Source organism: Microcaecilia unicolor, chromosome 4 (assembly GCF_901765095.1).
Source record: "Microcaecilia unicolor chromosome 4, aMicUni1.1, whole genome shotgun sequence".
Lineage (NCBI taxonomy): Eukaryota > Metazoa > Chordata > Amphibia > Gymnophiona > Siphonopidae > Microcaecilia > Microcaecilia unicolor.
Window position 1 is genome coordinate 230,667,027 of NC_044034.1, and position 12,950 is coordinate 230,679,976.

Here is a 12,950-nt window from a genome sequence, read left to right on the forward strand (position 1 = left end):
AATTTTTCTTTTCTTACATACAACTCCGACATTATCGCCATGATTTGAGAAGTACTGACAGGAAGTACCCCTCTTTCACTGTTCATGAAGATGCCTGTTGAGCATAACAGGCACTCCAAGTGGTACTGGGTGGGCAAAGCAAGTCAACCTTCCCCTTTTTTTGCCCAGTTAGCGGGGCAATGGAGTGCACTTTTGGGGGTAGAGGTAATGGAGCAGGAACTCTCTCTTTGCTTTTTCTTGGCATTCAAGATCAGTCCTAACGTAGGGCTTCATGAAATTCAACTTAAAATCTTACACAATGCTTACCTCACCAGAAGCAAGGGCAAGGTTATGGGTCTTTGGGAATCTGAGAAGTGTGATAAGCACAAGAGAGGAAAGGGCACCACAGTGCATCACTTTTTAGAATGTTCTATTCTTCAAGCTTTCTGGTGAGGAGTTCTTGCCCTATTGGAGGAGGTCCTCAACACCTTGCTGGAGTGGTCCTATGGGATCCTGCTCATGGCATCAGACACAGATCTTGTGGCCCAAGGGCTTTCTGATTATCAATGCAGGTTCATTCTCCTGGCCCTAGTACTGGCTAAAAAAAAACATTTTACAACACTGGGTGGACAAGACTCCCCCTCCCCTTACTAAATTGTACGCTAGTATGATACAAATGGCTGAATGGAAGAGAGAGGGGACGTTTGATCCCACCCGCAGGTGCATCCACCCGTGTGGTAGCCTTTGGCGGAGTTGTCACGAACGATTGTTGCAGCTGTCCAACAAAAAAAGTTGATATGGCAGCATAAGATGTGGGATCAGCCTTAGGGAAGGGTGGGGATGTTTCTCTTTTTCTTTCTGATTAAAAATAAAAAAGGGAGAGAAAGGCACAAGTGAACTACGTACTTTTGGCTGGACACAGTAGAAAACAATTTGTATTAGCTCACTTAGACTTTACTGTAGCATGTTTTTGTACTTTCTGTACCTTATGCTGTATTTATACCTTTATGGTGCTTGTATCATGTTTTCAGTGTGTTTCTCTTGTTAATAAAAACATTTAAAAAAAAAAAAAAAGATGGGCTTACTTCAGGAGAGAAAGCAAGTTGACCAAGATCTGGCCAAATCAAGCTGATTGATCTCGTTGACAGCAGGTGATAAAACAGATTAAACAGGCATTCATTGGAGAGAACTGTAGCCTTGTGAGAGAAACTTGGTATGGTACCCTTTAGCAGCAAATTCAGCAGTTACAGCTGGAAATTATATAAAGACTTGCCTGCAGAGATTAAATGACAGGGGAGCAGGGAGATAGTGACAGGAGGGGGGAGTAAGACTTAATAAAAGGACTAAATGGCAGGAAAAGATCTAAAATAACAAAGGAGGGAGGAACTATTTGGAAATGAGGGTAGAATTCCATGCTACAATGGGAAATTAGATGGAGGACTAGAACAACTCTAAGGATAAGGATAAAATGGGGTACAAGCATAGAGTGGAGGGATATAAGTGGAATGACTTAAAAAGGGACTGCTAGGAGCGAACAAGCATCTGGAAGCATAACACCTTGGAGCTTTGTGGAAAGAAGGGAGGGAAGGGAAAGAAGGATCTAGGTGGGGGGGATATTTGTTATGGGACACTACCAAGGGAGGAAGGGTGAAGGGTAGAGGATGACAGGAGTCATACTGGTAAAATTAGGAACAGTCATTGCAGTCAGACCAATGGTCCATCTAGCCCAGTATCCTACTTCCAACAGTAGCCAATCCAGATCACAAATACCTGGAAAACGCCCAAAAAGAGTAGCAAGATTACATGCTACTGACCTCAGGGACATAATAATGGTTTTCCCTGTATTTACCTTCGCGGCAGTTTATGGACTTTTCTTCCAAGAACTTTTCCAACATTTTTTTATTTAACCCAGACACCTAAATGTTGTTACCATATCCTCCAGCAATGATTTCCAGAGCTTAGCTATTCATTGAGTGAAAAGCGAAATTACTTACCTGTAGTGAGTGATCTCTACAAGGATAGCAGGACACATTACCACACGTGACTGGCATCATCCAACACGGTCCAGCACAGACGCTACCCAGACTTCTATTTCTAGAAATGTTTGGCAACCCTGACTGCTCATGCATGCGTACCTTCCCATCTGTCTCAACTGCACAAGACCAAGCAGTTGAATTCAAAAGCTTAGAGAATAAAACTCAAAGGGGAGGTGGAAGCGTATGTGGTAATGTGTCCAGCTGACCTCAGAACACCTGCTACTGATGAGTAACATTGCTTTCTCCGAGGACCCGCAGGAAAACAATTACCACATTACTAGGTTCACTGAAAACAACAAAGAATGGAAAATAGGGGTTTACAACAGGCAAGGCCTTCTAGAAACCAATTAAAGTAAAAACTCTTATGAATAGTCCTGTTGTGTAAGTGCAGCCTGGAACAGAATAAAAACAGGCCGAGGAAGGTGGAGTTGGATTCTAGACCAAACCAGCGGTCATGTAGGGAATCCTACGAAGTAGTGAGATGTGAATGTGTGGACTGAAGACCACGTTACAGCTTTGCAAATATCGTCAATAGAGGCTAACTTCAACTGAGCCACTGATGCACCCATGGCTCTGACACTGTGAGCCACGACATGGCCTACCACAGTCAGCCCAACCTGGACATAAGTGTAGGAGATGCAACCTGCTAGCCAACTGAACAAACTGTTTACCAATGGCTGCCCCCATCCTCTTTGGGTCAAAAGAAACAAAAGGCTCGCTTGCAATCCAAGATAACATAGTAAGTGATGGCAGATAAAGACCTGAACGGCCCATCCAGACTGCCCACATTAATTACCAATTCAAGATTAAATCAACGATGAACGTGAGATTATATACTTGATCATGGTCTTTCTTTGGTGTTTCTGTGACATAGACCATAGAAGTCCATCCGGCTCTGTCCTTAAGTTCCAACTACTGGAGTTACCGTCAAAGCCCACTCCAGCCTATCCAAATCTGACATAAACCTGCCCAGCACTGTCTTCCGAATTACTGAAGTCTCCAAAGCCCTCTCCAGCCCATCCCAAACTGAATTTCTATATGCGGCCAGAGTCCAAATGGCAAAAGAGTTAACCTCTAGGTCAAGCCAGAGTTTTTAAAATAATCAGCGTATGCTAAATGAGTTAATCCACCAGAGAACTGGAAGGGGGGGGGGGGGAAATTCCAAGACAGTGGCAAGCGCTCCCCCACCTACCTCGACTCTGACTTCAGCTAGTGTACAATGTTCTCTTCAGGACTTCACAGCTTGAAAGCAGTAGTTTATAAAGATAAGTGATTTATCTATGAGGTTTGCTAAATTATTTATGAGCACATGGAAAAATGATCATTACTTCTATTAATATTTGAGAATATAGATGTTATACATTGCACTGGTAGAATATATATAAAAAACAGAGGTTTTTTGACCTATGATGGTGGTTTGAATGTAACGTTCCTCCATGGTCTCCTTATTAAGGGACTATGAGAGCCACTAAGGTCTTCTTCCTTCTACTTCAGGATCGCAATATATAATGTATCTTCTTTTGGGCTCTTTCACTTTTTATGTCACTTCTTTATTTGTATATATCATTGTATTAGTGTCCTATTTGTTTTTAGGAACATCTGTTTGGTACCGCATCCCATATACTCACATTTATATATTTTTATTTATATATTGTTATGTTTGTAAGGATTCCTAATGAAGGCATAGGCAAAAACACAGACTGTGTTGTCCATCCTTTGGAAGAAAGCAGCAAGCTTTACTTATGTGCTGTCTTCAAGCCAATACTGGTGTATATATGAACAAAGGGCTTGTACTTTTATCCTGATTCATTTAATTGGTCAGGGATGTCTTATTTCCAAATTCATCAGTGACTAGGAAAGATTGATGGAGATTCAACATGTTTTCTGTGGCTGCTCCAAGATAATGGAATAATGTCCCATTCAAAATTCATACTACATCTAATCTGCTGATGTTTAGAAAGAAAGCTTAAAAGTTACTCTATTGGAAATGAATAAGTGGTTGGCCTGATGAGCTAATTTCCAATGGCAGTAGGTTATACGTTTTACTGTATTGTATTATATTGATGGTTCTTGAATTATTGTAGATCACCATGATTGACATTTGTTAGAGAAGAGGGTATATAAGATTTTATAAATAAAAATGATACTCTCATCCTTTCCTAGTAAAACTTTTGTATTTACTAACCACACAATAATATCCCATGCAACATAAGACAGTACCTTAAATCGGATGAATTTTTTCTTCCAGGAATGGAGACCAGAGAGATAGATCTGCCTAAGAGCTTCATGGCTGAGGCGTAAGTCGATACCATCAGGGGTGACGGTAAACTGGAAGGCAACTGCCTGATGAGCTTCTGCCATTAATACTGAAATTGCCAAAAAGAAAAGAAGAATCTTCACTCACTACAAGGGAAGAAATTAAAAGAAAGCAATGCCATTTGGTTCATGTAATCTTCTCACTTATGCTTTCCTACACTATGTTTTGTCATCACTCTTATTCCTATCACTGCCCTCTTTCAGTAAAGCAATTTCCTAATTGTCAGTTGTAGAAGCTAGAAGCATAAACAGGTTTTACTAGAAAGAGTACCAGACCTCTACTGCCCCTCTGTGCGGTTCTATCTTGCCTTTTGTCTACAGAGCTCCATACAACACCAATAGGGATTTTGGCCCCTACAATTCAAATTACATCTCTCTATATCTGTAAAACATTATGGTTGCTGTGTAACCACTAAAATACAAATATACAGTCCAAAGAGAAGTTATAGGGGATAAAACTTTCTTTCTTAAATCAGAATACAGTGCTCTGTGTTTAAAAAAAAAGCCTTCACAACCTTGAAAAATTCTTTTATAAGCTGATGCTTAAAAAATATGATTTAACACATTAAGTATATGCTTGTTTTTTCTATCTATACATCAAGGCATTTTCCAGGATAGAATTATAAAAATATTAAAAAATAAAAATCCCAGCAAAAGTCTTGATTGCATATGTATTCATACCCAAAGCAAGTCCAAGCTAGCTCTGTTTCCGAGAAATGTATAATTTATGATATAAAGCTGTTTTTGTCACATAGGGGGTAACTTTGTGCCTCCCCCCAGACTTCACCAATATGTATGCCTACCTGTAAACTACATGCTATCAGGGATATAACCAAAGTTATAGAATAGCACTTAGATGCATAGCCAGCATGTATGTGCATATATGCACACCTCTACGCTAGTATTTTTTTTATTTATTAATCAAAATTTTTACACGTAAAACATGTAAACAGTAATACATTGTACACCTTGGTCAATAATCCAAACAATTATACTATTATTAGTTTGCAAGTACACAGATTCATACCAGGTAAGAACAGGTTATACAATTAATTAGACCACAATTCTAACTTCCAAGGGAGGCGTGATTTAGATAATAGGAGATCTCAAACAAGAAAAAGGAAATAACCATTTATGGCCTGGCCTTTTCCTACCCTTACTTCTATTGATAATCAGATAACATCAATTATTCTGCGGGTGTAATGGCTAATTTTTTCATCTCTAAGAACGCTTTAAGATGTTCCAGTTCAAAAAATGTATATTTTACACCCATATATTTAACCAGATATTTACATGGGTAAGCAAGTAAATACGTTGCCCCCAAAGCTCGAGTCTCTTCTCTAAATGAAAGAAATATATTTCTCCTATCCTGAGTTGTCTTACAAACATCCGGGTATATCCACAGTCTTTGGCCACAAAAAGTTTATAAGGCATTTTTGAAGTATAACTTCAGCACAGCATTCAAATCCTGTTCAAAAACAAATGATGATATCAAAAGAGTTCTGCGCTGTTCAATTTCAGATAAAGATGACTCTAGTATTACTGAAATGTCCAGTTGCGCTTGAGGATCCAAAGCTATATTCCCCGCTTCAGTTTTCTTGCCCCTATCTCCTGATTCAGCTTGCAAAGAAATTGGAAGGTAATATATTCTATTTAAGGGAGGAATAGCTGAATCTGGATATAGTAGGATTTCTTTTAGATATTTCTTGAACAATTCAATAGGGCTAAGTTCTTTAATCCAGGGAAAATTTAATATTCTGAGATTCAGCCTTCTATTGAAGTTCTCAAATTGTTCAATTTTCTTATGGGTTACTATTTTATCTGTTACTAAAGATTTTAGAGATTTAACTTCCTGCTGAAGTGCTTCAGTTTGTAAGACCGATTCCTGTTTGTTTTTTTCAAGGGAATTAGTCAAAGAGTCAAGTTTACTTACTAATAGAGAGGTCTCTCGAGCAGATTTTGTTACCGTCTGGCTCAAGCCCTGTAGTATCTTCCATATCATCTGCAGATTTATCTCCGCCGGAAGATTCCCCTCCAAAGAAGTTTCCTCAGCGTTCGGGGGGGGGGGAAGTTAGCGCCATCTGAGGTTTGATCCAACACGCCTTCCGTAGTGGCTTCATCCTCCTCCCCGAAATCGCTGGTGGCGGAGGTCGATTATCTGGCGGCAAAAGTGATATTTCCAATGCCGAGGGAGTTATGGCTCCTCCAACAGCTCCCAATTCGGCTTCACCCGCCCTATTTCCCTGGATAGGCGTCGTGAATCGATCCAGTGTTTGTTGGGACGGGGAGGAAGTTCGGGCCGCTGGCATCAGGCCCTTAACTATCCCCTTCCTTTTGGTATGGGGCATTTCGGACTAAGAGGTAAAGCAAGAAGAAAATTAGGTTCCCAGCAAAGCCACCGTGAGTGATCCACGAACGCTCAGGTCGCCATCTTGACACGCCCCCTATACGCTAGTATTTTAAACATTTATACATGCAACTGGTGTGTAAATGTTAGTGTTTTCTTTATAGAATTACTCCAATAATATACATTTAAAACAAAGGTGTAAACATGCCTAATGCAGAACTACAGAAACAATTCTGGGCTACAAGTATTCAAAAGGTACAGACTGGGGGGAGGCTATTATAATATTTCTTGAATATTTTCAGATAGATAAAGACTTATATTAGAATAGCAGACCAGCAGCACTAAAAAGTGACTATAGGTAATGGAAATGTCATCACTGGTTCAAATCAGGGCTTCACCCGGGTGCTCCATAGGACCGTTGACAATTTTATTAATTGCCCAACATTAATCAGCACTCTCAACAGTGAAATAGGACCATAAATTAATGTAACAGGAGCAATGACTTAAAAAAGAAACCTCAACTGCCTGGGGTACTTATGGCAATGGCTAACCCCCCTTAACGATTACTATCACTGGTTTCAGAAATCCTCCAAATCCAACTGCAAGGAAAACAACTCCAATGAAGAAAAAAAAAAACTATGCAGCCAAAAAAAAAAAAAGAGAGGCTCAATTATATGTTCAAACCATGTACCATAATGAGTTGGAGTCAATATTCTACTGAAAAGATCCAGAATTTAAAAAATGCAAACTGTGTACAGAACGAATTCCAAAATTTAACTTAATTAACCACACGGGGGATAATTGCCATATCCAAAACCTTCAGATTGATCCTTTGTTTTTTTGGCTGCATAGGTTTTTTTTCTCCATTGAAATTGTTTTCCTTGGAGTTGAGTTCGGAGGATTTCTGAAACCAGTGAAAGTAGCCGTTAAGAGAGGTTAGCCATTGCTATAGGCACCCCAGGCAGTTGAGGTTTCATTTTGTTAAAATTTGAATCTTCTATATTTTTTTGAGTTTGAGTAATTCTAGAGCAAATTTAGATCATTGAATTTAGTTCCTTCATATATTTGCTCTCCAGCTTATTGAGATTTTTGTGTAAAAAAAGAAAAAACATTGACCGAGTTCTCCTATTCTGGTGTACCCAATCTCACCGAGTTCCAGCCCAACCATGAGGTCAAGAGCCGAGGACTGTGAGGAGAGCGAGGTGGTTCCGAAGTTGGACTTGTTCTCTCCTGCTGAGTTGAACACACGGCCCTGGAACATTAAAAGGAAATCTCAGCAGTCCAGGCTGAAATCTTATTGACAGTAGCAGGACTAAAAAGTAGAAATAGTGGAGTTAGGCCAGGAACTAGATGACATGAAAGTGAGGGAGGAAAAGCAGGTGAAGATGCTACGTGCCTTAGAGACAAATTTGCCATACTGGTAAATGCTAATTGTGATTCAGTAAATAAAATTCAAAGATGTGAAAAATAACAGCCCAAGATTCAACCGCCAATTCAGCGGAATACCCAAAACCAATATGTATATGGACTGTTAAAATGTGATCCAAAAGAAACATAGAAACAGAAAAATTAAGGCAGATAAAGACCATGTGGCCTATCCCGTCTGCCCATCCATGCCATCTACAATCCCTTCCCTACATTTGAGATCCTATGCAGTTGTCTCAAGTTTGCTTCAACTCAGATACAGTATTCATCTCATCACCTCTGTCAGGAGGCCACTCCACAAATTCACCACCCCTTCCGTGAAGGATTATTTCCTCAGTTACTTGTATGTCCACTCATTGCAAAAGCTTCCTTTAAGTCGAGAGACTCGCCTCGTGTGCATTTATGCCAAGGAGGTATTTAAATGTCTCTATCATATCTCCCCCTCCCCCTTTTCTTCCAAAGTATGAATATTGAGATTTTTATGTCTGTCCTCATATGCTTTATGACAAATGCCACTGACCATTTTAGTAGCCACCCTCTAGATGATATATCTTTTTGAAGTTGTGGTATCCAGAATTGTAGACAGTGCTCTAAATAAGGTCTCACCAAACAGTATACAGAGGCATTATCACCTATTTCCTGCTAGCCATTCCTCTCCCTATTCACCCAAGCATCTTTCTAGCTTTCACCATGGTCTTTGGTTACCTTGAGATTATCAAATATGTTCACACCCAAGTCCCACTCCTCTTTCAGGCACAAAAGTACCTCACCCCCTAAACTGTACTTCCATTATAAGTATGGACAATAGGAGTCAAATCTACGGATGAGCACCACCCCAAATATTGAGCAAGCTCTTTTGTTGTGTCCAGGGAAGGTTAATTTGTATTATGTATGGCAACCTCATTCATTTTGAAATATTGGTGCCTATGCTTTGGAGTACTGAAACATCAAAGCCAAATCAGCCAAGAGATATCATAGCCTATTGCCATATTTATGCTATTAAGGAACTTTAAGCTACCACAGTTAGATCCACGGGCTCAAAGCTTTGGAGTCACATAAGATCAAACCCTTTTTGGATATTTTCCCCCATGATTTTGCAGAAGAAAGGAGATTTGAAGATGATTAATTTGAAACTGTGTGCTGAAAATGTGAACTGGCTCCATCCTTTTGGTATAACGTTCACGGTCTGTAGTAAGACATGGGAAAATTAGGTTCTTACCTTGGTAATTTTCTTTCCTTTAGTCATAGCAGATAAAGCCATTATGTATGGGTTGTGTCCATCAACCAGCAGGGGGAGATAGAGAGCACTCAACTTTCACAGTGCCTCATGGCCAGCCAGCTCCACTGCCTCTTCAGTATTTGAAGCTTCCAAAGCAGTATGGCAAACCGCAATGGGAATAACATGAACTTTCCTCACAGTGAACGATGGCCCCTTAACAAGGGCATGAACTCAAATGGAGGGAATGAACACATCCTCCTGGAAGGAATAAACTCGTCCTCCTTATTGTATAACTGGAGGGGATACACGCAACCTCCTGGAGGGAATAAACTCATCCTCCAAAACATAAACTGGAGGGAAAGAACTCATCCTTCTATAAGTGAACATGAATCCTGAAAACTGTTTTCCAACTTTCTCCCAAGGAAGGAACTTCAGGAAACAAGAACAGAACCTGAAACAGATTCACAGCATACAGACAATCATACAGGGAGGGCTCATGGCTTCATCTGCTATGACTAAAGGAAAGAAAATTACCAAGGTAAGAACCTAATTTTCCCTTCCTTGTCATCAAGCAGATGAAGCCATTACGTATGGGATGTAACAAAGCAATCCCTATATAGGGTGGGAACAGGTCACACCACGCGCTAGCACTTGTGCTCCAAAACGTGCATCCCTCCTAGCAGCCACATCCAGCCTGTAATGTCAGGCAAAAGAGTGCTTAGAAGCCCATGTTGCTGCACTGCATACCTCTTGACGAGAAAGCGCTCCAGTTTCAGCCCAAGAGGAAGAAATCGCTCTGGTAGAATGCGCCTTAAAGGCTACAGGCGGAGACCCGCCGGCAAGCAGATAAGCTGAAAAGATAGTTTCTTTGAGCCAGCGGGCAATAGTGGCTTTAGACGCTGGAGACCCTCTACGAGGACCTGATAGCAAAACAAACAGATCCTGAAAGAGATAGTAACTCGCAGATACTGCAGCAGAGTCCTGCGCACATCCAACAGGTGCAACTGCCCAAAAGATTCTGGAAACTCCTCATTATCAAAGGAGGGCAAGAAAATAGGCTGGTTTAGGTGAAATGCTGAAACCACCTTAGGCATGAAGGAAGGCACAGTCCGAACCGTGACCCCGGACTCTGAGAATTGCAGAATTGGGTCTCTAAAGGACAGCGCCTGGAGCTCTGACACCCATCTCGCCGAAGTAATGGCCACAAGAAAAACAGCCTTTAGTGTCAAATCCTTCTCCGATGCTCGCCGAAGCGGCTCAAAAGGAGAAGCCTGCAGGGCCTTCAAAACTAGCCCCAGGTTCCAAGCTGGACAGGATGCCCGCACGGAAGGCCGGAGCCGAAGCACCCCACTAAGAAACTGTACCACATCTAGATGAGCAGCTAAAGACAAGCCTTCAACCTTACCACAAAGGGAGGCCAACGCTGCCACTTGTACCCGCAGGGAATTATAGGCCAAGCCTATTTGTACACCATCCTGCAAAAAGTCCAGAATCGGCGAGACAGGAGCCCGCATGGGTGTGATCGCTTTTGAAACGCACCAAGACTCAAACTGGCGCCAAATCCTGGCATAAGCCACAGAAGTGGAACGCTTGCGGGCCTGCAGGAGAGTGGAGATGACTGTGTTTGAATAGCCTTTGTCCCTCAATTGCGCCCTCTCAATCGCCATGCCATAAGACCAACGCGGCAGGCGTCCTCCATGGCTACCGGGCCCTGTGACAACAGGTTCGGTACCAGAGGTAAAGGAAGGGGAGCCTCCACTAGCATCTGTCGGAGGTCCGCATACCAAGGCCTCCTGGGCCAATCCGGGGCGATGACGACCACTTCTCCTGGGTGCAGCCGAATCCGCAGGAGCACGCGCCCTATCAAGGGCCACGGAGGGAACACATATAGTAGGCCCGGAGGCCAGGGCTGAGTCAAGGCATCCAACCGTGCCGAGCGAGGATCTCTCTGTCTGCTGAAGAAGCACGGGACTTTGGCATTTGAACTTGTCGCCATAAGATCCATCACAGGCTTGCCCCATTTGGCACATATCTGCAGGAATACTTCGTCTGCTAGTTCCCATTCTGCTGGATCGATCTGATGCCTGCTTAGATAATCGGCTTGCATGTTGCTCTGACCTGCAATGTGAGCTGCCGACAGAAACTGAAGATGCAGCTCAGCCCAGTGGCAAATCTGTTCGGCCTGCGCGGCCAGTGCTCTGCACTGAGTGCCGCCTTGTTGATTTATGTAAGCCACTGCTGTCGTGTTGTCTGACATCACTCTGACAGTCAATCCTTCCAGGGTCACTTGAAAGGCCAGAAGCGCCTGAAACACCGCTTTCAACTCCAGGCGGTTGATGGACCACTCCGACTCCTCGGGTGTCCATAGACCCTGGGCATGCTTCCCCTTGCAATGTGCGCCCCAGCCCTTCAGGCTGGCATCTGTCACTACTAGACACCAATCGGGGAGTGCCAGCGGTATTCCATGCTGTCTGAGAGCCACCACTCCATGCTGAGTCGGGCCGCAGGGAGCCAAGAAAGTCTGCATTGATAATCCTGAGAAACTGGACACCATCTTTGAAGTAGGGAATACTGTAGAGGTCTCAGGTGTGCTCTTGCCCAGGGCACCACTTCCAATGTGGCTGTCATCGATCCCAGCAGCTGGACAATGTCCCAAGCTCGCGGGCGGGACATCCTCAGGAGCAGACGGACCTGATTCTGAAGCTCCCTGCTGGTTAATGGACACAACCCATACGTAATGGCTTCATCTGCTTGATGACAAGGAAACTGAGGATGTACTCACCAAGTGGTGGTACAAAACCATACCTGCAAAGAAGTTGGCCCCAGATAAAGACTAAGCCAAACTGCAAGGATTAACAGCATAGAAAATACAATTACACCACCACTCGGAGGGGGTTCTAGACGAAGAGGACAATGCATGCTGATGTCTTACTGATAATGTGGCAAGGCATATAGTGCATACACAACCCAGTATTCTCATGCAAAGATGAGACAGCAGATCAGATGAGAACAGTCAATCAAATGTTTATTATTAATGCTACTATGGGGGAGGGATTAGTCCTAGATCCAAAATGGCGGCGGTCTGAGAAACATCGCCAGACGCGTTTCATTCTGCTGCCTAAGCACTGCTGAAGACGGTTTCTCACCAAACCCCATAATGGGGAAAAGGAGAGGCAAAGTCAGGGAGATTCCCTCTACCCCTGACACGACTCACCAACTTCGGCAGGCTACATTGGAGCAGTTTGTTGTAGCGTCTGTTCCTGGGATGACCTCTACTCCCACTGCCGAAGCCAGCGTTGCGATGCAGGCTGACAGTGTAGACGGGGCTTCTCTCAGCCCCGTCGAACGTACGGCTCCTCCCCAACCAGGAAGAGAGACTCTGCAGACAAGCCCTGCAGCTCAATCCCAGAGTGAGTGGGGGGGGGGGGGGGGGAGCTTGCCTGCGGGAAGAGATCAAATCGAATGCTAATGGCTTGAGGAAACCATTGATGACAACGGCTCCTGGGCTGTCTTTACAGTGAGTATATTGGAACAAGCTGCTAAAGCAACCCTTCCTGATGTTTCTTTAGGGAAAGTGGTAAAACCAGCCTTAGTGACATTAGAGTCACTTTGGCACTAGACTTTTTCC

General features: G+C 43.0%; 1 protein-coding gene across 1 annotated transcript in view; it reads right to left on the bottom strand.

Annotated features, from left to right (window-relative positions):
- The window catches only part of CPT1A (carnitine palmitoyltransferase 1A), a 254,233-nt gene that overhangs the window by 220,708 nt on the left and 20,575 nt on the right, over positions 1 to 12,950 (bottom strand). Inside the window, 1 exon segment of the mRNA XM_030201306.1 lies at positions 4,236 to 4,381. Coding sequence (XP_030057166.1) covers positions 4,236 to 4,376 — 141 coding nt within the window. The 5' untranslated portion in view covers positions 4,377 to 4,381.